The sequence below is a fragment of the Pleuronectes platessa genome, chromosome 10, assembly GCF_947347685.1.
Source record: "Pleuronectes platessa chromosome 10, fPlePla1.1, whole genome shotgun sequence".
NCBI lineage: Eukaryota > Metazoa > Chordata > Actinopteri > Pleuronectiformes > Pleuronectidae > Pleuronectes > Pleuronectes platessa.
The window spans coordinates 5,901,919-5,928,282 of record NC_070635.1 but is presented as its reverse complement, the minus strand read 5'-3'; the positions used below and the strand labels follow the sequence as shown (position 1 = coordinate 5,928,282).

Below are 26,364 nucleotides of genomic sequence, written 5' to 3'. Positions count from 1 at the left end.
CTAAGATCTTAGATACTTGGAAATACCTCAAATGGCCTGTATAACATGTATAAATACTTGACTTTTCAGCTGCTTTAGGCTTCTTGCAGGAAAATATAACCAAAAATACACAAAGCAAAGACTTTATTTTAACATCTTTATTTGACAAAGAACACACAAAATAATATTTACAGGTAGGAATGAAATGTGGAACTTCATCATCTACAGAAACTCACAAGACCACAAGGAATTACATGTGAGGTTCTAAAACTCCATCAGCCATTAAATGTAGTTGGATTTTCCGTTTTACTATAAAATAAACCTATTTCATAAACTGTACAGCCCATAGAACAAATCTGTATTCTTAGAATTGACTTAAATCAGTACAAGCACCATTCAAACCACATCCGTGTATCATTACTATACAACCTGTCTATACGGTACATGGGAGAAACAAGTCTCCCATTGCCACACAGCACAGGTTTGTTCATGCAGACACAAGTTGATCATGTTTATGATAATTATGAAGCCGTGACTTGAAAACTACCTCCGACTCTCACTATCCTGTTTGTGTCTCTTGCTCACACCTGCAGCTCCCCCCCCCATTCCTCACATTCTTCAGTAGGAAGCTTCAGGGCCCTTCACAAACAACGCCTTCTACAAACCTGGACTTCATTTTCACCGGGTGCATCCATATAAACCCCTTTGTGATAAATAGATTTTGATGTTGGAACAAACTGAAATAAAAGGGAGGAGGAGCCCAAAATCATGACCCTCTCCTCATCCACATTCTGCACCAATGGCCTCATCTGACCCCTTTTGTCTCCGTAGCCCAGAATCCGGCTGATTCTGGTGTCAGCGCTCAGCCAATCGGTGCTCTCCGTCAAAGGGCTGTGTTCTGTTTCTAACATCACCGAGATACCAAAGTGAGATCTTCATCCAGTGATGTGCGAGGGGGAGGGGATAAGGCAGGGCGATGGGGAGGAGCTTGCGGCGTGGGAAGGGGGGGGTGCACGTGGCGCCCAACGAGGCCTCAGTCTGTCACAGAGCATCACATCAGCCTCTGAGCAGGCATGCGCACTTTTAAAACTCCAGGATGGGAGAGCGTGCAAAGAAGCAATCACCACTCCACCTCAAACCGTCCGTGCGGCAGGGTCACACGCGAATAAGGTGCAAAATCTGTTTCTTTCTACCATCATACCATACTTCTGCCAAACCTACCTATGTACTCAGTTATTAAGGAGTATACATCTTTAATAAAAAAGGTACAAATATTCTTAAATACCATCTTCTCAACATACTGTATCCATCCACTAACACCACGTTATTGCAGCTTCACAAGCCAGGCAACCAAAACTGCCCCAGATCACTTCAAAACGTATTTCTTTAGAATTTACTTGAAAATGTAATTGAAATGTGGAGCTCTTTAGGATTCATCTCAAACAGTCCTTTCCAATCACCCCTCCATCTTTGTTTTGTTCAAAGCATCACACGCCAGGTCTTAAAGAGACAGAGTCCCAGGTTGATTCTGAACGAGAAGCGTTTCAAAGAAAAATCCCTCTCTGCTCTTTTGATGCCATTTATGCTCAAACGCCTTCAGTGCGTGAGCTTCACATTCGTTGGCACGCAAAGGGAAAGACACAACATGTGCAGCAGCCTGAGCACTTCCTGTTGCGTGCAGAGGACAGCTCAGACTCTTTCTGTGCAAATAGCAACAGTCTGAGATCCGGATTCGTTTTGTTCTCAAATCGCTCAGTCAACTACTAAACATCCACTGTACAGCTCGATTCCAAAATATTCACAGCTTTATTAAATCATTACAAAATAAGGTAGTACATTCATTCATCAATAAAAACAAAGACAGACTCGTGAATTTTGCTTTGATTAAAAGTCTGCACACCCATGCAATGTTCAGAAAAGATAAATGTCTGCATTAACATGAACTTGATACAGCAGGAACCAGGGTGCTTACCAAGGTCGTCACACACTTATTATCACTAGGACTTCAAATCGATTAATGTTAAGCAGCGTGAAATCGCAGAAGAAAAAAAAACAAACAAGCTAGTGAGCGATTCCAAGTCCCTTTGCGGATCTGTTGTAGTATTTTAAAAACACGTCTGAAGTTCTGTGCAAATATTCCCTATGTATGTATATACACAAGTATGTATATGTATGTATTGCTCCTCATCTGTTCACAGGCGCTGCAAGGTTCTCTTGTGAAGGGAACAAAAAAATAAACGGGTTGAACTAAACTTTCATCCCCTTTAACCACGTCCTCCTCCTGCCAACACGTCAATACAAGGGTACATCTCAACTGCAGTCTGCTTTCCCCTGAGGAGCATTACTGTTCCAGGTTGTTCAACTGGATTTGATCACTGGCAGGATTCACTCTTATGCAAGAGCCCCCCCCCCCTTCTTATTGGTTGTTTGGAACAGTATTGACAGCATCGTGCAAGCATGTACCTTTGTGATGTGTCAGACCTTGTTGGCAGGGCAGCTGGCTTTGTTTTTTTATCCCCCACCCAAACCAGGCCATAAAACCAGTCCTAGCCACGAGCCGTCCCCCCCCCCCCCCACCCTTCCCCCCCCGCCCCAAGTGAGCCACAATTCCTTCCAGGCTCTGAAAATGGAATATATAGAAAACTCTAAAAAGCAGCACTGACATCTCTGCGCATGGTTAGTGAGGGATTCCAGAAATTCATTGTCCGAGTGTGACTTTGACTGTGAGGTGAGAAAAGTGCTGTCCTGAAAGACACTGCTGAGCCGTCCGGCCTCCTCGCTCCATCTCCTTCCCTCCTCATCGGCTCGTCCATTTTCAAAAATCAAAGAGTAGTCAAGTCTGTTTCAGGGCGCGGGCTGGACCTTCTCCATCATCTGTTTGGCACTGTAGTAGGACAGACTCAGGCCCATGATGGCCAGCATCATGGCGATCTGGTTCACGGCACGGTCCTTTGGCTGCATCTGCACCTCGCCGGCAACTTGCCTCTGCAGAGACAAAGACAAACAGTTCAAAGGTCAGGGGTCAGCAAACATGGTAAACAGTGAGCCTTCCAGATCATTGTTCATTGTTGCAACACTGAGCGGCCAAAACTGTCAAAGCAAATCACAGATTACTTTATCTTAAGAGGCTTTTCCCTTAAAAAAGACCCAACATCGTCAACTTCAGTTCCACAGCCCTCTGCCATGTGATTAAACATTTAGGAAAGGGGGGGGTGCAGCAAGAGGAGAACACAATGTTCTGAGCAAAGAGCAAACCAGGCACCCAGAAATCAAACATTTAAAGAATGACGGTCAACAAGAAGCAGATTTTTTTTGCAGAGAAGATGACGTCTTTCTCTTCTCCAGAGGTATAACATATTTTATCTTATTGCTTTAGTGCTAAGAGTCAAAATGTGAAATGCAGATTTAGAATTACATGCAAAGTGGCTTCCTGTCCTCCCAGTTAACTCGAGAATCTGCTTCCACCCTTGAGAAAACTATGATATTGTTACACTGATGTCTGACTGGTTGTCTCCCTGCTGAGTCAGCAATAATTCAAGTAATTTAAAATTGGAGAAATGTCGAAACAAATAGCTCAATTTAAATCATAGCGAAGTTACCCGTGGTACTAAAATCTCCAACACAAAAACTGTTGCAAAGCTAATATTAGCTCCAGTGTCACATCTTGCATAACTTCCACTCAACTTCTTTATGGCCCGTTAAGCATTTGAGTCACTGTAAATCTATACATGGGGACAGCCTTTGTTTTCAAATTAAAGTAAATACGCGAACAAAAACTTGACACAAAGGACGAGGCCTATGGAGGCTCACGCCTGATGAGTGGATTATGATGACAGCAGGAGGAACAAAGGAAACAGAAGGGGACAGGATATCGCAATGATTAGTGTCAACCCTAATTACACTGGTGATGAAAGTGGATTGTGGTTTATGAGAAAATAACTGGGCCCCAGTGCAAATTAAAAATGAATGAAGAAAAGAAAAAAAAACAGCCAACTTCTTCCTACAGATGGTTTAATGGGAGGAGATTCAGCATCTTTCGCTCATTTACCTCATCAGAAGCAATTTAAATCAAACACATCTCATCCACTTCACTGACACTGAAGCCTCTCAGGCTGAAATTAGGTGCGTCGAGTATTTGCTCTGTATTCATTTGTAATAGGAGGTGAATCTGTTCATACCTGGAGGAGGCGGAAGTATCCAGGTGTCAGCCGGCCCAGTCTGATGATCATTGCTCCTGGTTCGATGTGGCGTGGGCGTGAGGGAAGATCTGGAGTGGCTCAAGACCTGCACAGAGGGAAATCAAGAACTCAGTTGAATGTGAGGAGCAAACCAACAGATAAAGGGAATCAGTGATCGAGTTTCACAGAAATACAATAGGAAAAGAATCCTTTCCACCAGAGGGGACTATCGCATCAAACATGTATAAACAACAAACGGTATCTAGTTCGGTCTTGAGGAGGATTCATCTAGATCCTGGTTGTGATTACTGAAGCTCAAAATAAGAGCTGACAAACTTTTAATGAAAGTTCTGCTGCCAGAAAGGGAGGAACGCTGCAGCGGGTTGGAAAACAAACCATCTGATCCGTGCGTGAGGAGGGAACATCCCTCGCCTCAAGGCTTTGCACAAAACGTCCCTGTGTGCTGATTCAATATGAATCACTATGCATAGAAATAAAGTTTACATCTGGAGTTCTTTAGGATCTGACCCACTAGGCAGAGCTTCTCATTTTTTATGGATTCTCTGCAGGAAATCCCCCCCCCACCCGTTTATTTATTATGATATTTGAACCAGATCAGGGGCAGAGCAACAGAGAATCAATTCATGCAGCATCCAAGTGTGACGCAACAAAGAAAAGGGACAATTTCATCCATTTGCACATGGACAATTCCATGTGAAGCTGATAGAGAACGTGGAAACATGATTTCAAGGCACAATTTGAGAAAGAACACCACAAATCCAAGATTTCATTATTTAAAAAATGAATGCTCCTGGATTGTCTTTACTGGGGCGAGAACTTGAGAAGGATCATCGTAACGCATTCCACCAGAAATCGATGAGGCTGACGAGATTGTGCACGATGACAGAAGCCTCCAGGTGTTCGCTGTGTTTAACAACCACAGAAGACGTGAAACCCGGCCATTGATCGTTAAATCTCAGATCAGGGTTCCAAGGAAGGTAAGGTGTGAGGTTGAGGAGAAGGACGGACATGTGGGAAGCATCACTGAGCCAACCTGGTTGGAGTTACACCCCCCCCCCCCAACGAGAGAACAGAAACGCGATCCCCAGCTTTACAGAGTTGCTCCTCGGGTTAAAAAGTCGTTCTTGTTCACGAAAAACCAGCGGCTTGGGATTCCTCACCTTCCGAAGAGAGCCGGACCCAACTGGCCGGTCGGACCTTCTGCTCCCCGGCCACGCTGAGGATCCCAACAGATCCCAGAACACCGATGAACTTGAACTACAGAGAGAGAGAGAGAGCCTTCTGTGCTGTGCTCCACCTTTTTATACAAGCCTGCTCTCACCCAACCAGATCGGCGGACTTGCCCACCAAACACACGCCCACTTTCAAACACATACACAAAGCTGTCAAAAAGCATTACTCTCAGTGGGCTGGGTTAGGGAACACACCCCTCTCCGGCTCCTTCTGAAACAAGAAATACCCTTCGAGAGCTGTCGGCCATGATTTGCTGATTATTCTGTCAGTGTAAGGTTAAAAGTAATGATACAAAATACAGCGTGACAAAGCTCTCTCTCAGCAGAGCATGCATGTCCCTGTGGTGGGAGTTACATAACCAGCCTGATGTTTCCTTTTAATCTCACACAGAAATGAAATGTCACGGACCACAGGCCTGCCCATCAAGAACCCGATAAACCAGCAGTAGATCCACAGGACAGCAGGTTCCCCTTCTTCCAGGAACATCTATTTTAGTTAAGTAATTATTTATTTTTTTTAATCACTCCAGTGGCAGAGTGTGTTACATAATCCGTTTCTGTTTCACTGAACAAATATTTGCAGTTAGTCACTGTCTGCTTAATGCATTGGGTTTGAACAGAGGGACCAGGTGACAACAGGCATTGGAATTAGGCTCAACCTCGATAAAAGTGACTCAGATCTGCGTCTCTGACTTGGGCATCTAGTTTTATTGTCCAACAGGAACCACATAACTCATTACAAACAAAGGGAGCTCGCTGGTGGAAGCACTATTGTTATAAAATAAGTGGCACAGTGTGGTTTAAGACTCCCTGCAGGTCTAAAGAAGCAAAAAAGGTAATCTGATATTTAAATGGCTGTCAGTCCACCTTGCACCCGAGGATCCTCTGAAATCCTTTTCAAGTGAGCTATTGTCCAACAGACCTTCAATGTGCCAAGTTACTATGATTAGATCCAGTGATGTTGGCTCGTCTCCAATCAACAAATGCTTTAATCTCTTCCACCCCTCGCATCCTTCAATTCAAACTAACACTGGTAACCACTCTCCTGCTGGGCAATGAACCTGTTACCGTCAACATCAGTTTTGGTACTTGCTCGTTCCAAAAATGAGTAGATCAGAAAAATCGTTTTATTTCAAATGGCATCGCCTTTGTTGTCACCTTCCCCAGCTCATTAGCCGACTGTGCACATTCTACAGATGGCTCGGTTTGTAAATAGGGCTTCTACAGTGCAGTGTCAAGTATCACCTGCTGTGAACTAGTAGTGGAATGGTGTGGAACTGGTTTTCCTACCAAGGGCCATTTAAACTTTTTAAATATCCTATGGAGGGACAAATTAGTTTATTGAACGCATACTGAAGGAAGAAAGATTTAGGGAAGACCCGACACATGTAGGAGGTCATCAGGGGTTACTGAATAGTTTGTTATGCTGTGATATCGGTCTATGTGAGACTGAGGTCTTAGGAAAGCTGCGCGCCGAGAACCCAAACTCCCCGAAGAGTCTTCACATCATCCATGAGCATTTTTCCTCCAAACTCATCCAGATATAGATGCTGCCTTCTTGGGCCGTCACTGGGGCCAGAGTTTGTGCAGTGGTCTTTGTGGAGTCGTGTATCGACTGTCAGTCTCAGCTTTGAACCATGACGCTTCACTGCTTTTTGATATCGTCAAATAAATCATAACCAAGCTTATCGAAAAAACTATCATGACAGAAACCATCCTTGTGGAAAATGGACCTATGGTCTCTGCAATGTGAGTTTTTCAATCGTTTGGTTTGAGTGGAAATGAGCTGGAGAGCTGAACATTCTGCACAATGTTAACTTTAACCTGATCACAGGGTCCGAGGTGTTGGAGTTAATCTCAGCAGCTGTTTAAAGGTTCGTGCATTTTGAGAAACATTGCCGGCAGCTGATTCAGCCGATGAGTAGTGTTGATTCACTACGAGCTTGGGCGTGAGTCCAGGTGAATCACCTGAGAACTATTTTAAGTTTACCTGAGGTCTTACATGGAAGCAAGCAGGCGTTTCCCAGCTGTGAGGCGCTTCTGGCCACATTTCAAAACACTCTACATACAGATCGAATGAGTCAAACACAGATGGAATCTGGGCTTGGACCGGTGGGACTTGTGTGTCCTTACAACTACAGCCTTTTCATGTGAAAATTGATGTTTATCTAACTTGTAAACAGGAATAATGTATGAGACCAAGAACTGTGTCCCCGTTTCATCAGGAGATGCTGAGCAGAATGAAATTAAAATATGAGGGTGGCAGGTCTGAAAAGATTCATCTTAACAAAAGATTCTTAATTCTGAATGACATTGGTCTCCAGTTTTATTTAATAAAGCAAAATGTGAGTGAGACCTGTGAACATGTGCTGGGTACACTGTGTTCTTTACACCCAGCAGCCAATCAGACGGCTCACTGCTTCCCCTCGTGGTCCTCCTCTCTCCTGTCACCTCACTTCCCTCCACAGCTCATCTGCCTCCAGCAGAGTGGATCTCATGTGAGCGTCCGCGGCACCGAGAGGGAGAATCTCCAGCCGGGCACCGGGATCTCAGGATTACATAATCATCATCATCATCATCATCATCATCATCATCATCTTCCTCATCCTCAGTGGAGTCACGCAGACGCTCCCACTCGTCCGTCTTCTCAGCCTCCATGACTGTAGCTACACAGCCGTTACCATGGTTACCCAGTGTCACAGAGTGGTTAAGCTGCGCTCTCTGTCGGCACAAGCTGTCACCTGCAGTGCTGTCACTGGGAACCACTGGACACAAGGTTCAGACCCTATTTACTGTCCGTTTATAAGCAGAACCTACCATTTCACAAACATATGGTGATGATGCACACTAAATCCCATGTCAGGCTCCAAAGATTGATTATTGATTATTTTCATTACAGATTCCATTCCCCTGGAGCCCAGTGAGACGTTCTATTGATCCCATCATGATGCAGTCATGTGAATAAACACTCTGAGGTTGAATACACACTATGCATGTTGTTGTTTGGCTGGTGTAGAATGGAACAAAATCCAATGTTCAAGCTAACTGAGGGACAGACTCAAGGAACAACAGAACAAGGAGATCAAACTATTTTGTGTATTTGTGGCAGACAATGACACCCCTCCATTTAGGTGTTTCTCAACTACTGTTTCAAAGCCATTCAGCAACCGGGCTGAGACATGAATGTAAATCTAATCAAGGAGAGAAAAGTGCCCCAAACAGACTGCAGTTCAATTAACTGATAACAACTGAGCCAAAAGTACAAGCAGAAAATGAGAGCAAACCATTCTTGACTTTTAGTTTGATCAAACATGCCTGTTTGGGAATTAAAATGCATGAAATATGAAAGAAATCTTAGCTATCACCAGATTCAAAGTTAGAATCTAATCTATATTCATCTGTAACCTTTCCCTCTGAAGATCTGACTGACTCATTGCCACGAAAACACAGTATAAGGGAAAGGGGGTCAATGTATTTTCTCCTGTTTGCCAGAGCACACAATGTACAGAAGAAATAAGAGCAGGCCCTGCACCTAGTGGCATCACAGACGAACTGCACCTTACAATAAAACAAAACTCTTCATCAGCGTTAAATATGATGAAATTACACATATAAACTACAAAGATCAGAACAATGCCACTGAATGAAAAGCCAGAGTAGATAAAAAAAATCTTCAAAGGATCAAAGCTACCAGTGTCGAATTGTTCTTTACATTTTCAGGGAACTCAAGAAAATAATATTGATTTCAAAATGTATTTAAAATTACTACAAATAGACATTTCCCGTTTGATTCTACTCCCAATATGTATCCACAAAATTATATGCCCAAATAAATAGAAATAAACGGATACTTTTTATATTTAGCTGCGTTTTAGGACATTTTGTCCTTACACCTAAATAACTTCAAAAGGCCACATCAACGTTGTGGGTAATAATTCAAAAAGGTACGAAATGATTATTGGCTGAGAAATGTTTAACAGCATCAGATTTAACTAAATACACATTTTAACCTTCGACTAAAACCCTTTTTCCTCTCAAAACCAGGAACCTCACCCTGATAAACACACACAAATGTTCGATTGTTATCGTTAAAATAAGAAAACCGTCATCAGTTACTCTATGTTCCCTTCAAAGTAAAAGAACAAATGTGTGGACTTGTGGCCAATATGTTTTTTAAATGCATTTAAAGTTCTAATGCGAGTTTAAATATTAGAAAATAAAGTAGCCAGGCAAGCAGAATCAGCTTCCAGGACACTTACCCTTTTTTTTCTTTTTTTTAAACCAGACGCTAACAATGGTGGACGGCGTTTTCCTCACAGGTCATTTCTCAAGGTTTGTTTCAGGCCTGATTGTAAAAGTGTGAAAAGTGAAAGAATGTGTGTTCCTACCTGCAGCTGCACTGGGAGTGGGGGGGCGGCTGGCCGCGGTTTGGCCTGGGAGGAGGAGGTGGACGGTGTGAAGCTGCTGTCTGAGGACCCAACAGGGCTGTAAGGACTTTATAGGCAGCTGGGACATGTTCTATAGGAAGAGGGGGGTGGGGCATCCAGAGCTCTGCAGCACACAAAGCATGTAGTGAGCATGTGAAACGCACAGGACCCCACGTCTGCGAGGAATGAGCTCGTCCACGGTGTGTGCTGATTGTGTGTGTGTGTGCAGAAACATGTGGTCCTCTTCCTCCATAGGTTGTTTACACTGAAACACCTGAACATAAAGAAACGACACACAGCCTGAGCGCCACACCCTTCTTTGTGTTTTTATTTTTATTTTAAACCCTTAAAATCATGGCTGATTCCATTATTTAGAAGATGTTTGCAAGCTCTCCAGAAACACTTTGGCTCCTCATTTAGTGGTAGGACTGAATGTTTCTAAATTGCACATGTTCACATTAAAGACCTTATTAGCAGGAGTTGGGCTTGAAAGCTCAACTTTCACCTCACTGGAGGTTTTGAACCTTTGTTATACAGATTCTCCAGATTTGCATTTCCAGAGCTTTCTTTCAGAATCAGAATCAGAATTATTTGTATTGCCAAGTATGATTGCACATACAGGAAATTGCCTTGGTGTCGTTCATTGGTGCACTGAACAGAAAACAACAATATAAAAACAACAATATAAAAACAACATAAAACAACAATATGGAGCAAAATGGAACAAAATATATACAGTACCAGAGTTATGGGCACGTGCGGTGCTAAGGTGCAGAGATTGGTGATAGTGCCACTAATATATCAACTATAAATGATGTGCAGGGGGGGGGGGGCAGAGTCAGTGTGATGCAGAGTCCATTTCAACTTCAAGACATCAAGGAAAGACAACCATGACCTTCAGAAAAGAAGAAGAGCAGAAGATTCCAGTCCCACAAAATGGATCAGTTAAGATTTAAAGTTCAGTTCAGTTGTTTGAATGTTTCTTCTCAGCATTTTGAAGACTTCTGCTCCACGATGACTCAAAAATCCTCCTTCAATCTCAAAAAGATCCTTAGAAATAAAGAAACACCTGGACTGGCTGTTCATTGTTCACCCTGAACGCAGCGTTTGACTCAGATGATCCCAACACAAGCTCCACTTTCCTGCTCTGGAGCTTTTAAAAAAATACATAGATTTGCACTTTTTCTAAAAGATGCAACGTCTAGTAAAAAGTGACAAGTTCCTGTTTGGAAAGGTTTCACTTCCAGGTGATAACATTTAGTTGCAAATACGACGTTTTTAAGGATTAACTTCTCATCCATGACTGCTTTTCTCTTTTGGTTTCATCTATATTGGAAGCTACTGGAAACTAGGTTCCTTAAAGTTGTGCAAAGGGGTCACATACAACCATGTGCTTCTCTAACACCAATCTATCAATTTAATGCCGGTCTAATGCTCTAGTTTATGGCTTTGTCTATTATATAAAGTCTAACAGTCTTTGGTATTCGACTCTGCAGGTTTAAATCCTATGATTTGACTTGAATGTTGTAGATGTGCTGCAGCCCACCCTCCTCCTCCCCTGACACGCTCCCCCTGGTATCATCTTTCACCCCCAACATTACCACATGTGGAGTAACATAATAGTTAACTGATTCCAAGTATGTGTTTACTGTACAGACTGTATAGGACTCCATACTTTACCTCATATAGTGCAGCAATGCTCAGAGTGCAGGAGTCGATTCGACTGACCCCAGCCAGCACAATGGAGTGTGACCCCATATACACTCAGATTCATTTATACCTGCAAATGTAAATGTAGGTGTTTGCTTGGGTCCGATGTTAAGATTCATGTTGTGAGTCAGTGAGGGTTTAAAAGGCTCATTTACAGGAGTGAACTGTTGAGTTTAGGGATTTTATCGTCGGTCTCTGGAGGATTGACCTCTCGTTTTTTATGTTGTGCTCAAAACATTAAGAACAATTAGGCTCAATAAGAGAAAAACAAATCAGTTCTCAAACTTTTCTATGTTTTTTTGGAAAGATCATAAAAACATTCGATTTTTATATGGCATAAATATAATTTCTGCAGAGATAGAAAATCGAGATATTCAGATTTCCTTTGTAAATGGGAGGTTTGTATTCCAATGAGAACACTGTAACCTGCATTGGACTTCGACCTCTAGCTATATTTGACCTATTTTTGGACACATATACACACACACAAGACATCACATGGTGCTAAATACACAATATAACACAAAAGAAACGAAATGTCATGAAATAACGTCCTCAGTCTTGTCAGTTCGCTTATCAAAACAAAACGCGTCATATTTGACCAAGTTTCTCTGAGTGAACAATTCCCGGCAGAGGGAAACCTCAGCTGGAAAGGAACATTATATTTACGTCTGCAGTGATGTTGTACTGCCCTCTACTGGTACTACACCACAACAACACCCAAGGTTGGCAAAAGGTTGCCTTTTTTGTGGAATGTTTTGTATTTCTCTGCCTCTGTTTATATTTAAGCACATAATTATGCAATGAAAGGCAGCAGAGGAAGAATTCATATGCTTGTTGAAGAACAAATACTTATAGTACAGTTTCCCATTCAAAAGTTTGCTTGAGCAAATGCACATTTAATAATTTCCTATTTACTTTCAACAATAATATGCTGCGATGTAAAGGAGAATAAAGGTAGTCAAATAAAACTATGAAGTAGATTCAAGTCTCATTTTGTAAGTGGAAAATACTTGAGTAAACCAGATGGTACTGATTATTAAACAGACTGAAATACTATGACATTTGTGTGAAAAGCTTGTAATTAAACTGAGGAATCATGTAGAAGGGAAGGTGATATTACACACAGCTGATGTACTCAAAATACTCATTACAATGAGATAATGTGTCTAAAATGGACGCCCAACTCCTCCTGGTTTGGTCACAGGATCTCCACCATGGGGCCAAAGTGAAAAACAAGTCTCAGTGACCGCCCTGGAAATTACTTCTACCTCCCTTCTTTAAGGTTTTCATCATGCAACAAAGTAATGGACAAAGTAACACAAGGACATTTTGAAAATTTTTATTCAAGAACATTTAGATCAACCATGAAGTCAGAGAATGCTTTCTTCTCTCCTAACAGAAACATAACTTAACAGAATGTTTGAAACCAAATGACCCAGTTCACATTAAACAAGTATTGGGGATATATCAACATCTGTCACCCAATAACAGTATTCTTCTGTGGCATTTCCACTGACTACATCTAATGGCGACATACAGTGTTTCAAAACATTTGGTAAGCAATAGTTTGTATTAGTTTAACATTAAAATACAAGGGGGCATAAAAGGCAAAATTCCTATTGTCCCCTGAACTTTAACAATATCCATTAGCTGCCTTATAATGTTTAAAATTTGAAGTAAAGTCCAACTGGGAAGATATCTATCAGTCAGCAGTTTAAAATAATAATAATAAAAAAATAACAGGATTAGACAAACTAAAATGCCACGTCTACGAGATATGGACGGTTATCATCTTTAAATGGATATGAGTGTGACAACAAAGTTTTGTTACATCAAGTGCAAGCCCAAAAAAAAAAACTATAAATGACATTTGTAATATAAAACTTGGTAAAAAATACTCATTTAAAACTGTACAATCACCAAGTACACAGAGTGAGCACATCAACAGTTCTTCATTTGGCCTCGGTGGCTTCAGCCTTTGGCTCCTGCAGGGACAGAAGATAAAACAGCGTTTTAACAGGAAATTACGTCTTTTATTTATTCACAAGGGGAATTAGTCTAGTAGAGAAGGCCCTTATTTGTAATTATTAGATTCAATATTTAATCATTTGACACTTTGGAAACCCTAGATTAACAGTTTTCATCAGAAACCATGTTGTGCTTTCACAGCTTTGAAAGTATTGCACTCTCAAATTAACAATGTAAGCCAAAGAGCAAATGTGTTTATATGATTTTGGTTCTGAGGCGTCAAATGCTGAATCAATTCCTTCATATTTACACTTTCTGCATTACCAAAACACTGGAAGAAATGATTAACTAAGGTAACCTTTCAAAACATGAGTAAGTATAAGTTTATTTTAATATTTATCACACAAAAATCTAAACTTTCTCTTCTGAAGAAACAAACCTCAGCCTTGGGGTTCCCGTTCTCAGTTGCCTTGGCCTTCTTTGCTTTGGGTCCCTTCTGCAAAATAACATGGAAGTAGAGTAAAGTATTACATGATTAAAACATCTAAACATTTGTTTAAGGTATCTTCACTTAAAAAAAAAAGAAAAAAGTTTCACATGTCACAAAAGACAGAGGCTTTCTGTTGAAAACCGCAAGTGATTCAGTTTCTTACCTTTGCTACAGGTTTGGTCTTAGCCTCGGCTTGTGCGGGTTTAGCCCTCTGTAAAACAAGGAGAATTTGCAGATGAGTACATATTCTGCTCTTTACTGTAGCCAACATCAGGATATCTTAATGCGTTGATGAAATTACAATTCAAATATGCAAAATTATCAGAGATCAACATTCATGATGGATTGCTGGTTACTCTCAAGAACTTACCACAGCCAGGCGTGGAGACTTTCTCCTGTCCTGAAGAGATAATAGGAAGAAACACTTGATTAAAATGTTTTGTTTTGACTCTGTTCAGACCTGAGAGATCGGATCACAAGTGGACAGCTGGTTTGTCGGTTCATGTCTGGCATTATAAATCGTGTTCATCGCATCTCCTGTCCAAGTCAATGTGTTTTTAAGTCAGTGTGAGAAGAGCTGAGCAACTGCATTGACATCTATAAATTAACAATGAATTAATTTACTCAATAAAAAAAAAAATTTAAAACCCATGTGTGGCGGCCAGTGTTTATACTGCAGCCACAAATAATGTAATGATATATTTGCGATATTTATAACTTGAGTGAGTCAGATGATGTCAGCTCAGTAGGCGGTCCTTCATATCTGATCCAGGACACATTCCATACAAGTCTCAGATCACCACTAAGTGTAGAGTGATCCAGTTTAAAAAGTGTCTTTCACAGATTACCCTGGACGGGGGTTAATACCTGGTCTGACCAGGGTCTTTAACAGAAGAGCTTAACTAAATATAGAAATAAAATGGAAAAGTAGAGGTATAATGTGGCACAGCAGTCAAAATGACTTCCAAAACAAGAAACTTAAAACTAAGTATAATCAGACATCACAAAATATTATATTTGTATAACAGTTGTCTATAAAAACAACAATGATATATATAAAAAAAACAAGTGAAATTGTACATACCGCTGCGGTCACACTTGTCTGAAAAGACAAAAAAGGAAGAAAAAAAATCAGTACTCAGTACTCTACAACAACACTCAAACAACTTTCAAATCTGAAAGAAACAACAGCAGGATATCGGCTCGCGCGCGCTTTATTTACTTCCGCACTATTTCTGTAGACGTGACGTCACCGGGGACAGACACACGGACACAAAGCCGCGGGGACAAATTGAGACATCACCGCCTGTTTTTCTTCTTCTTTGAAGTTGACAAAGAAATTCCCGCGCATATTTGAATTCAAACTGCCCGGTTGCCATGGCAGCGCGTTGGCGCCCTGACAGCTTCCTTTGTTTTGTATCCGCGCGCGCGTCGACAGACAGCTGTTGAGAAAGCGACCAGATTATGACTGATTATGACTCTACTAATCCGGGGCTCGACGCGACGCGACCAGACACACGACGGAGGACGAATCCGAACGCTTCCAGGCGTAGATTTAAATCGAGGGATGATTATCTTATTATGTTTTTTTGCACATAAATCTGTATTTTTAAGAGCAAACAAAAAATAAAAGCTCCTGCAGAACCGTGCACCAATTACATGCAGAACTGACAGAATCGTGATAAAACTAATCGCTAGATTATTCAAATCCATTATTGCACATTTCAAATCGCTGCACGTGAGCACCGATGCTGATAAATAGACGACACGCGCTGCTGCACAACAAACAATTTGAAAAAATGTTATCTTTCGCTTAAATGCAAAGTTGCAGCTTGAAATGTTTTTGGCGGAATCTATAAAAAAAAAAAAAAAGTGTTTTGCGTCATCATGCATGGAAGGGAGGGGGGGATGGGGGAAAAAAATACTTAAAAAAAGATTTCCCGCAATTTTATTCTAGAGCTTATTTTGGATTCTAACAAACCAGTGAAACCATTGAGTGGAACACGAACATTGGGAATCTGAAGTTTACAGTTGAAAACATTGCAAGATGTCTCCCCACAACATGTCTCGAACGAGCGGGGGGAAACACACGCAGCTCGGTGACAGTCAATAAAACCCGCGAGCATGGACGCGCGGGACGTGAAGTTGTTGCTAAACACGCCGTGTGTGTTTTTGTGTGTCGGCTGCTCCGAGGCGTTTCCCGACGTTTGTGCATCGGTGTGTTGTGTTCTGGTCGGACGGCGGGAGGAGGATGAGTAACGGGTCTTCCTCAGTGTTTCACCCGCCATTGCTGTGAGCGATGGTGATGACGTTCCCCCCGATGCACAAATAACACACGAGTCGCGGGCGGCGAAGAACCAAGCCGCGGCCGATAAATGAAATAAATAAAATAGAAAAATATTACCTTCGTTTTGCCCATGTTTGCTGGTGGGAATCGAACGGGAGAGCTCAGGCAAATATACCGAGAGATACAGGCTTTTTCCGGGGAGAGGACAAACGACGGTGGAGCTGTCGCTGTGGAAAATGGCGAATGTAAAAAGCAAACGAATGTTTTTGTAGTTTATTCTGTGAAATATAAGAAGAGAACTGGTTCCAGCCGGTTTGGTGTTTCCGTGGCTGCCATTGGACGGAGGCGCGTCACGTGTGCATAGGGACCGCCCCGTTTGTTAAAGAGGCAGTACTTTGCTAGGGGGGAAACGATACCACGCCGTGCCGCAAGGGTCGCTGTGTGCCCGGGGTTTCTTCAAGGAAGCAAAACATCAACATCTGTCGTTTTAGTTGTGACGCTTAGATGCAAAGGAGAATATTTGAAAAGTTACACATTCATATATGTGAAGAACTCAAATCTTAACTTTCTTTTTCTGTTTTTAAAAGTGAAGCCAAGTTTTACATCAGTTCATCCTCTATCTCCTGTGATAGAAAGGCAATATACAAATACTCAGTCTTTGCACACAAATTCATATATCGATATAATTTTTGTATAAACACTATATGTTTACTTCTGTTTACTTTATCACTTTCAGCTTATATGCGTCTCTATTTCTATCGATTCGTTGTGCTATTTTCTTTGCGCTTTAAGTTTAAAAAAGTAGGCAGCTGATTTCAGTTTACTCCACAAGTCCCTAAAAAGGGCAGATGATTAATTATAACAATAATTATTATTATATATAACTTTTTATTATTATTGCTGCCTATCCAGGTTCTGTGGAATCATTAGTTGGGATATATGCTGTAAATAAACTGAGTTTCCATTTAACCTGCTGGTGATGTCAGAATATTCACATTCAAAATATTCAAACACATTCATTAGATATACGATAGACACCAGTGTCTGATGTCGCTACTGCCCCCTACTGGAATTCAGTGCAATTTCTCTTTCCTTATATGTTGCTGGTAGAAATCGTCAAACACCAAAATCTCATCTTTCGATCTTGGCAGGAACTTAGTATATAGTTTTTCCTTCAGATATCTTTTAGGTTGACATCAGCCCTCATCTTAGAACCTGGAGCCGATCAGACAATCAGGCCTGGGAATGTTCAGTTAAAGACGTGTTTAAGTATGACAACTATCTGCAACGTAATCATCTGTTCCTCAACCACAAGGTTTCATTTTAAAAAGCTTCCAGGATGAAGCAACTTAAACCACAAGCTTGCAAAAGCCATTATGAAACTTGAATGGTCACAGTAAAAAGCAGATTGTTAACTATCTAGAAAGTCACAAGTGATGTTTGTCTGCAGTGGTTTACATTGAAGGGTTATATTTAAAGAAATAAGTCACACTAGGAGGGAGCTGTTGCCTAATTCTGTTATTTTTCATGAGTCGCTCTACATAAATGTCAATGAGTGTGATCGTAGTGTTCGATACCCGGGGCCGTCTAAAGGCAGATGGAACTGGATGCAGAAGTACCGGTTCACATTCCACTTAAATGAGTTCAAGCTGCACCTACATACAACTAGTTTTTCTCACATTATTCTCTGGAAAATCTATTAAAATGTCAAAGTTGTATCTCATAATGTTAAAGAAAGTGAAAACAAATTCCTGGATCCATAACTTTTGTCCAAATTGGATCTGCGCCCACGTTTTCTGGATTCTTTCTTGCCCCATGTCTCACTCTTCCAACAAGTTTCATGCATTGAAACCTAAAGCTGCAGTAAAAGCATGAAACTGATCTGTAACACAAGCTGAGTTGGACTGAAAACCTCTGTCACATGTTGAACACATTCATGGTCCTGGAGGGGAAAATACGTTTGACCTAGTTCCGGGCAGAAGGGCTACAGAGGCCTTTGAGAATCATTTGAGATGTTTTGAAACACAAATCAGTTTGTGATCGGTTGTCATGTGGGAGCACCGGGGCCGAGGCTGGTTTATTTAGAGGAGAAAACTTCCACTATCAATGTTCTAGTCCTGATATGAATGTGCTTTTGCTGTCGCGTAAGTAAATTTATTAGATATACAATAAAGTTATATTACCAGATTACTGTAAACACCCTGAGGAAGTGTCCATAACAATCCAGACTGAGACATGTGGCACACAAGTAAAAAGGCATGATTCAGACTTCATTTAATCATATCTGACATACAGGAATCACTCGTCTCTGTTGAGAAAGCTGGTCAAAATCTAGTTATTAGTTCATCAACATCACACTGAAGACACAACACTTTCTTTGGGCCACCACAAATACTTTCCACCATTAACATATATTAATGCGAGTGGCTGCTTTGTAGAAGCATTAACAGAACACAGGGTCTCTGGGTTTCACTCAGAGAATTGGATCTCCCCATCAACAGCATGCATTTCACAGATAACTCACACAAATTGTTTAACTACATCTTGACCAGAAGTTTCCAAACCTTAGATACTGTATCTTTTTTTTTTTTTAAATCTACAATCATAAATATTACAATTATTCTACAGCCCCATGGGGGTAAAATTGCTCTGTTGTATTTTACAAATCAGCAACTTAATGAGCCCGTTCCCAGTAACTGTTCGCTCTTCTTACACAGAAGCCCTTTTGTGGAGAGGAGAGTTTCACCTCCTCTCCACCGACTGTTTTTCCTCTTCGGAGCCCTACTGGGCCGAGACCCCTTCACTGCATAAGTCATTAACGTAAGAGTCTCTCTTGTGCTTTAGTGCTTCTAGGAAATCCTGAACTCGTTCTTCCCGGCAGGTGGTGTAGTGCAGCAGCTCCTCCTGTCTCCTCTGGGCGTCCGCAGGTTTTCCATTCCCATGATGCTGCAGGTGCTCGGCCGTGCAGGCCCGGTCCGACTCCAGCTGCAGTAAATTCTGATGCTCTTGATGCAGGTCCCTGGCTTTCTAAAATACCGTGAACATTCAAATTCTAATTAGATAAACAAGCTTTGTTTACACAGATGATATGTGACAAAACATGTAATGCCAATGCTGCTGTATTACGAATGTTGTCATTGTGCAGATTCACATATTGGCGACACAATTAAAGCCTTACCTGGATGTGTTTATGATTTAACTGATACTGAAGTATGGCTTCACACAGGTTCCAGAATGAATATTCCGGCCACAGAACGGATTGAAACACTAGACAGGAGTGGGACGTCTGCAGGATGAGAAGATAAGAGTTAATCAATACGAGGCTCAGAGGTGAAGATGTAACGTTCTTGGCAAAATGTCCATTGGTTAATAAATTCATCACTTATCATAGAATGAATTCCTTATTAACTGGACATTTCTTTGTTGTTACTAGAGCTTGACTGAGGATTTCTAAGAGGTCTAACAAAGAAATGTAATTAATCCTTAAAGTTTAAACTTAAAGTAAAAGAAAACCAAAATACAATTAAATATATAGAACTTGAACTGAGAAAATTAAGATTTTTTAAGTACAATATAAAGATAAATGCATGCAATGTAAAATAGAAGTTGTTATATCGTCAAACATTAACACCAAGACCGATTGAATGTTATATGAACACAAAACAGGAGCCTTTTTAAGGGAAGTCTCAACATGTATGACTGTTATTAGAGATAAGAAATGTGAAAAATACAATAAATCCGGTATTTGGTTACACTCTAAAACTACAGTTGAGTTTTTTGATATATAGCTTGATAAAATAACCATTTATTAGTAATCTAAATTCTTTGGATACATTACAGAAATAGGAAAATTAGGAAAAACTAAAGTTGACTTGGCTGCTTTGTTGACACATATATCTTTAGCAGCTAAAGTTTGATGAGACTGAAATCCAGCTATGGGGGAAGGAAAATAAAAAAATGAAGCTTTATTCAAAGTGAACTTTGGACGTGAATATTTTAAGCAGCATAAACTGACCAACAAGTTCAACCATCATTGTGACAGCTCCAGTCCCCACATCAGAAAACACTAATCACTCATTTGCAGTGATCCCCAGACAGTCGACGATGCTTGGAAATCCACTTCTTCAAATCATACTTGAATGATTTCAAGGTTTGAGGAACATCTCCCACGAGAACTATCAGTAAAAAACAACTCTCAGTTATTCTCATCCTCACCTGCCAGAGCAGAAAGTCGCTGAGCCGCACCTCTCCAGACGTGCGGATGAGCAGGTCAGGGTTTGGAGAATTGTTGCTGTACAGACACTCACTTAGCAACGCCTCCGAAACATCACTGAGCATCACAAAGACACAAACATCTTGTTAAAGCAACGGCTCCTACATATCATGTGTTATTATGGATTGAGTTGAAGTGTTTATTGTTTAAATTGTTCACCTTGCTCTGATCAAGCCTTCCTCCACTCCCCAAGCCATTTCTCTGACCGCATTCGTGATTTCATATCTTGACGTGTAGGCAAAACACACATTCAGGAAACATCTGCAAGAAAAACAACACAATTTGTATAAAGTGGTTGTTTACAATATATGATATAAAGTCTGTTTATGCGAGGTGGGCGGTACCACATTGATGAACCTACTTATTGTGAGCTCTGGTTGTGATCACAGCTTTGGCAATCAGCTGCTGAAGGTCGAGCGGCAGCATGTCTAAGTCCCCCAGGACCCGGATACACACACCATGCTTCTCCAGGTTTTCTCTGCAGGAGGAGCGAGAGAGAGAAAGAGAGAGAGGACGTGTGATAAGGACGAGAAGAAGAACAGGGAGAACCATACGACTGTCATTTGTACATAGCCGGTGAAACATGTCTGGGTGCATTGAGACAGAGACACAAGGAATCTCTACAGAGTCGTCAGTGAGGTTAGTTTATAGTTATAGTTCATTGTCTTGTGTGCACAAGGTGAACCACATGTTCAACACAATAAGTATCATCATCATAAACCATTGTCTTGGTGCCATAAAAACCAGGGTTGTAAGACATCCTCTTGCTCTACATATTCAAAGTGCCAGTTGCCTCTACGTGAGGTTTTTATTTAATTATCTTTTTCACTCATACGGCTATTTGAAAGAAAAAAACATATTTCAAAATTGCAGAGCCACAATAAAATGTCCATTTCTTAGTTAGTTGTGCTCGTGGACTTCAGATCATTTTTCAAAGAATGACGTGTCTAACAGCTAAAACGCCACATTCGACTCAATGCAAAAATAGTTGGGTTTAATCTTCTGACTAATGGCAATGACATAAGGTAGGTCTGGAAATCTAATGCTATTTTTTCTTGATCTAACATCGACTGGTTATTTCTGAAACTTTAGATTAAATCACATCTCTCACACCTTCGAAGTTCACGGTTTGCAGGGTGTCTACACGTAGAAGTCTAATTTAAGCCATTTTAAACCGTTTTTATGCCACTTAGATTAAATTCAAGCCCAAACCTGTGATGTTATTCGATACTTAAAGTAGAAATATTCTTGCTCCAAGTAAACTCATTCATGTCTGTTCGAATCCACCTCCATGATCCCCATTGTTTTAAGTCTTTCAAACTTAAGACACAGCGCAATGTGCTTCGTAAGCACTTCCAGGCTTTAACCAGGAACTACACGTAATTCTCAAGCCACTTATCACTGAACTTGCATTTCACCATGTTCATAAACTAGCCAGCAGGTTAGAACGCATTAGATTAACACATAAATTTAACCAGAAACAGATTAATGACGCAGCACATAGCAGCTTCTAAAAACCCTGACTTTAACTACACAGAACTGCAATCGGTTCCCCTCAGCTTTAAGGAAGCAGTGAATCATATGATGTATAAACTTTCCAGCAGAGTAACAACACATTTTGAATCTTGTTTAACTTGAAACCCACCGTTCCTCCAACAGCTTTTCAAATTTCTGCTTGGCCAGCTCCATCAGCCCATCCACCTCGTCTTTCGAGCGCTTGAAGTTCTCGATGCTGAAGGCGTACACGGTCACCTCTTGGATGTTGAGCTGTTTACACCAACGTAGTGTCTGGTGTGGAGGGAATAAAGGATTACAAATACAGGAACAAACCACTTCAAGCCCTGATGACATGTTTATGAAGAAGACAAACTTTAAACCCAGTGGGTCCTCACATCTGCCAGCTTGTTGAAGCCCTGCATATGTCCTTCCTGCCGCTCCATGTTTTTCTTACGCGCGAATCGGCGGTTACCATCCATGATGAAGGCCACATGCTTTGGCATGGGTCCAGCCTGGGGGACACAAAACAGATCAGGAGGATGATGATGACATGTACATCCCATAATGTTTAAATCATACGCCGGCCACATTTTATGTAGAATCTCCCTGTAAGAGAAAACTTTTCATTTCTGACTTTGGAAGCAGAAACTAATCCAAAGTCAAAGTTCTCACATTAGCTTTTCCCTGTGATTTCAACTGTCTCACTGTGTTTGGTGGCAGAGGACACATCTGCTGATCATGAGGTGAAAGCACAGAGGGGGGGGGGTGTTCTTCAAGTTGTCCAACTCAGACTTGTGGAAACTGTTCATGGCATTTTGCATTGTTTACTGGCATTTTATTGATAAGTGAATATTTATATTAACCGTGAATATGATCAGCTGATAGGGCTGCTGATAAAATGTTATGTGCAGCTCTACACCCTACAGATTGAAGCACCACCTAAAAATACAGCTGGTGTACAACTGGTGAACTAAGAAACTACAGACTGACGTGAACAAACAATTCATATTATATTTGTAGTTCATTGAAATAAAAGGAATATTAATATTTGTAGAGTGAGCCGTGTGTCTAGTAGCTGCAGGTGTTTCATTTACTTCTATTCATAAAAACAATCAAATATGTCATAAGCCCAAATGTTTGCACACATTAACGCTGATCAAGGTGTTTTCCCAAAGGACTTCATGAAAAATACGATCTGTCTGCTGTGCAATCAAAAATAATGAATGAATGAAGTGTGCTGAGTTTTATTTGCAGCCCTATTTGTCCGCTACACACACAGTACTGAAGAGACACACGTTCACACTCACCTTAAGGACATTGGCTGAAATCTTCTCAATCAGGTTTAATTCACCTTCTCTGATCCACGACATCTTCAGTCTTTAAACGGTCTGAGAAAAAATAAATAATAAAAAATGAACACGAGCCACTGAGCTGCGGATGTGAAAATAACCAGGTTACAGTTCAAATGGCTGAATGTCTTATAATCGTGTCATGACAGAAATAATTCCACATGCAGCCATTGACAGATTCCTCCGGTAACTGGAGCTGAGCAGCTCTGAGGGTTTGAATCAAAGCTCAGAGGGAATCGAACATGGTTCAGAAATCATCTCCTCTTACATGGAACTGCTTCATTAACTCAAACTACACGAACACACGCGCTGCTCTGCAAAAAATCACGCGCATTTCTTCCCATTTCTCAGATCTTCCAACTCACAGCTCTTACGATGACGACCTCTTCCGCACTGGAGTCATGTGACGCTGTGACCACTTCCTGCCACGTGACGGTAGACCTCCAAATGAAGTGGATGGACTGAATTTAAAAAGAGGGAGGGGGCTCGGCTGCAGACAAGAAGGCGGCGAGACCTCCGTTCTCTGTGGACGCATGCGCAACAGACATTCCGCGCTTAGGAAATAATTTCAGAAGTTGGTTTTCACCCCTGTGACGTCCCATAAATACTCTTGTATACATACTTTATTCTCAAAATATATTAACTTTATTCTCAAAATATACAAACTTTATACCATTAAAATATACAAACTCATTTCATTAGAATGCAGAATTCTGTCATTTTAACCATTTTTCAAAAGTGTTTAAAAAGTCTTCTCAAAAGCCTTCTCAAAAAGATTTTATATACTTTTGAAATAACATTTTACATACAAATAGATAGATAGATAGACAGATAGATAGATAGACAGATAGACAGACAGATAGATAGATAGATAGATAGATAGATAGATATTAGATAGATAGATAGATAGATAGATAGATAGATAGATAGATAGATAGATAGATAGATAGATAGATAGATATTAGATAGATAGATAGATAGATAGATATTAGATAGATAGATAGATAGATAGATAGATAGATAGACAGATAGACAGACAGATAGATAGATAGATATATAGATAGATAGATAGATAGATATTAGATAGATAGATAGATAGATAGATAGATAGATAGATAGATAGATAGATAGATAGATAGATAGATAGATAGATAGATAGATAGATAGACAGACATTTGTTTGGAAAGATGGTGCACTAGTGGGGAACAGAAGTGAACCATGAGCAGTGATCCTCTATGGTTTTGTATTTGAAAGAGGGTTCCCTCTGCTCAAAGTCTGAGAAGTAAAGATTTTGTTGTTTGTTGTTGTCTTTCCTAAAAGTGTCGTTGTCTTCTATGTTTTTCGATCTTTGGACTCTTTATTGTATCATTCAGACTTTTTCTTGTCTCACTACTAATATATATTGTAACTCTTTGTGTTTACAGACAGAAATGTTTGGAAAGTCAACATGAGAAGTGTCTTTGTGGTTGAAGTTGATTCAATATGAAAAAAGTTTCCACAGCGTCACAGTTTACACGTCGAAAAAGAGGCACTGACTCACTAAGGTTCATGTTTTTACATTTAATTAACATGTAATAACTGTTGGAGAAGGGAACACATGTGTTTTACAGAAAGCCCAATTTCACTCATTCCAGTAATTAAATGAAAGATGCAAGATAAGATACAGATAAGATACATTTTATTGGTCCCACACACACATGTACACACACACGACATGCAAATGGGGGGAAATTTGTTCTCTGCTTTGGACCCATCTGGTGAACACAGGAGAACACACAGAGCAGTGGGCATCAATGCACCCATCCCAGGGAGCAGGTGTTGGGGGAGTAAGGTGCCTTGCTCAGGGGCACTTAGATAGTGGGGTGGGGTAGGCACTTAGACAGTGGGGAACAGATCCAGGTGTTGTCCATCCAGGTATGTTTTTTGTTGTCACTCCGTGGAGTCGAACAGGAGACCACCGTCGGATTTTCTGCCAATAGTCCAACTTTCTGCCACTAGCCACTAGTTTTGTTCAAGTCCTGTTCAAGCTGTATTTGCATGTGTTATGACTTTTTCCAGCGCATGTGTCGTCAAATTGATGAATTGCACGTGTTTCTTCGATTTGCATGTGTTTTCTAAAATTGCAGTGCGTAAAGCTCACTTTATCTATACATTAAAAAGATGGGGCTCCGAAAAGCTCCCATCTTTTGTGAGTCCCAGAAGTCCCAAGAGACGATATTTTGTATCTTGTGTGCAAAAGATGAATAAGTTGTGCAGACAGAGTTAAAATCTGTGCGGTAAAGACATGACTGAATGCTTTGAAGACAACACTATTGGCGTGTGTTTTATTAATTTGCAGGGCGTTGAGCTCTCTCTGCCACCGTACTTTCTCCATCACTGACACGGGGTCATAAGGTCACTGCCTGATTAAAAAGAAGATGAAAAATCATCATAAAAAGCTCCTCATCACATATCCACATCAGTGTCTATGGTCCTGGAGCAGAAACCTGTCCTCACACAAACTCCTGCTTCACAGCATCCTTGAATATCTGCAGTGCAGTTCCCTCCTTCAGCCTCTAGGGTGTGACAGCAAGTTCATCAACAGTTCCATGGCACTTTTTTAATGACAAAGAAGAAGTTTCAGATTTTGGGGGGTGGGGGGCTGGCCTGTGTTTTTTTGTTGGGTCTCCGTCTGGACGCGGAGCAGCAGGAGCACAACACCCGGACCGAGAGCCACCACGTCGCGGCAAAATCGGCAAAATCTCGGCGGGCAGAGGGAGCGCGCTTGCCCCCCGCGGAGGAAGAAGAACCAGCCGCTATCGCCCTCCAGCTCCGGGGTCACCGGGCACACCAGCGACCGGCCGCTACCGCCGTTAGCCTCGACTCCTCTGCGGGTCCGGGGGGCTCCGGCAGGGGCAGGGGGCGGGGGTACACCGAGAAGCGAGACGACCGCACGCCGAGAGGAGGGGGC

General features: G+C 41.2%; 1 protein-coding gene and 2 long non-coding RNA genes across 4 annotated transcripts; all 3 read right to left on the bottom strand.

Moving 5' to 3' along the window:
- Positions 1-2,570: 2,570 nt before the first annotated feature.
- LOC128450193 (uncharacterized) lies at positions 2,571-5,467 on the bottom strand. The gene is made up of 3 exons (XR_008339958.1): positions 5,339-5,467; positions 4,158-4,263; positions 2,571-2,964 (listed from the first exon to the last, which is right to left on the bottom strand). It is a non-coding gene; the product is annotated as an uncharacterized LOC128450193 (long non-coding RNA).
- Positions 5,468-12,873: 7,406 nt separating this feature from the next.
- On the bottom strand, positions 12,874-16,633 carry LOC128450190 (uncharacterized). The gene is made up of 6 exons (XR_008339953.1): positions 16,413-16,633; positions 15,093-15,110; positions 14,379-14,408; positions 14,172-14,219; positions 13,958-14,014; positions 12,874-13,535 (listed from the first exon to the last, which is right to left on the bottom strand). It is a non-coding gene; the product is annotated as an uncharacterized LOC128450190 (long non-coding RNA).
- A 1,911-nt stretch (positions 16,634-18,544) lies between these two features.
- On the bottom strand, positions 18,545-23,852 carry dhdds (dehydrodolichyl diphosphate synthase). Of its 2 annotated transcripts, none has more exons than XM_053433662.1 (9): positions 23,780-23,852; positions 23,373-23,453; positions 22,461-22,577; positions 22,214-22,356; positions 20,930-21,046; positions 20,728-20,829; positions 20,511-20,625; positions 19,474-19,581; positions 18,545-19,322 (listed from the first exon to the last, which is right to left on the bottom strand). In XM_053433662.1, the coding sequence occupies exons 2-9, from the start codon at positions 23,433-23,435 to the stop codon at positions 19,077-19,079; spliced, it is 1,011 nt and encodes a 336-aa protein (XP_053289637.1). In that variant the 5' UTR covers positions 23,436-23,453; positions 23,780-23,852; the 3' UTR covers positions 18,545-19,076. The 2 variants fall into 2 exon arrangements, with proteins under 2 accessions (XP_053289637.1, XP_053289638.1); XM_053433663.1 differs by having other exon boundaries at positions 23,683-23,818.
- Positions 23,853-26,364: the final 2,512 nt, after the last annotated feature.

Coding starts and splice junctions, on each gene's coding strand:
- dhdds (XM_053433662.1), bottom strand. CDS start 23,435: ATGTCGTGGATCAGAGAAGGTGAATTAAACCTGATTGAGAAGATTTCA. Junction 21,047..22,213: donor GAAAAGCTGTTGGAGGAACG/GTGGGTTTCAAG, acceptor CTCCTCCTGCAG/AGAAAACCTGGAGAAGCATG. Junction 19,323..19,473: donor TAAATCATAAACACATCCAG/GTAAGGCTTTAA, acceptor ACGGTATTTTAG/AAAGCCAGGGACCTGCATCA.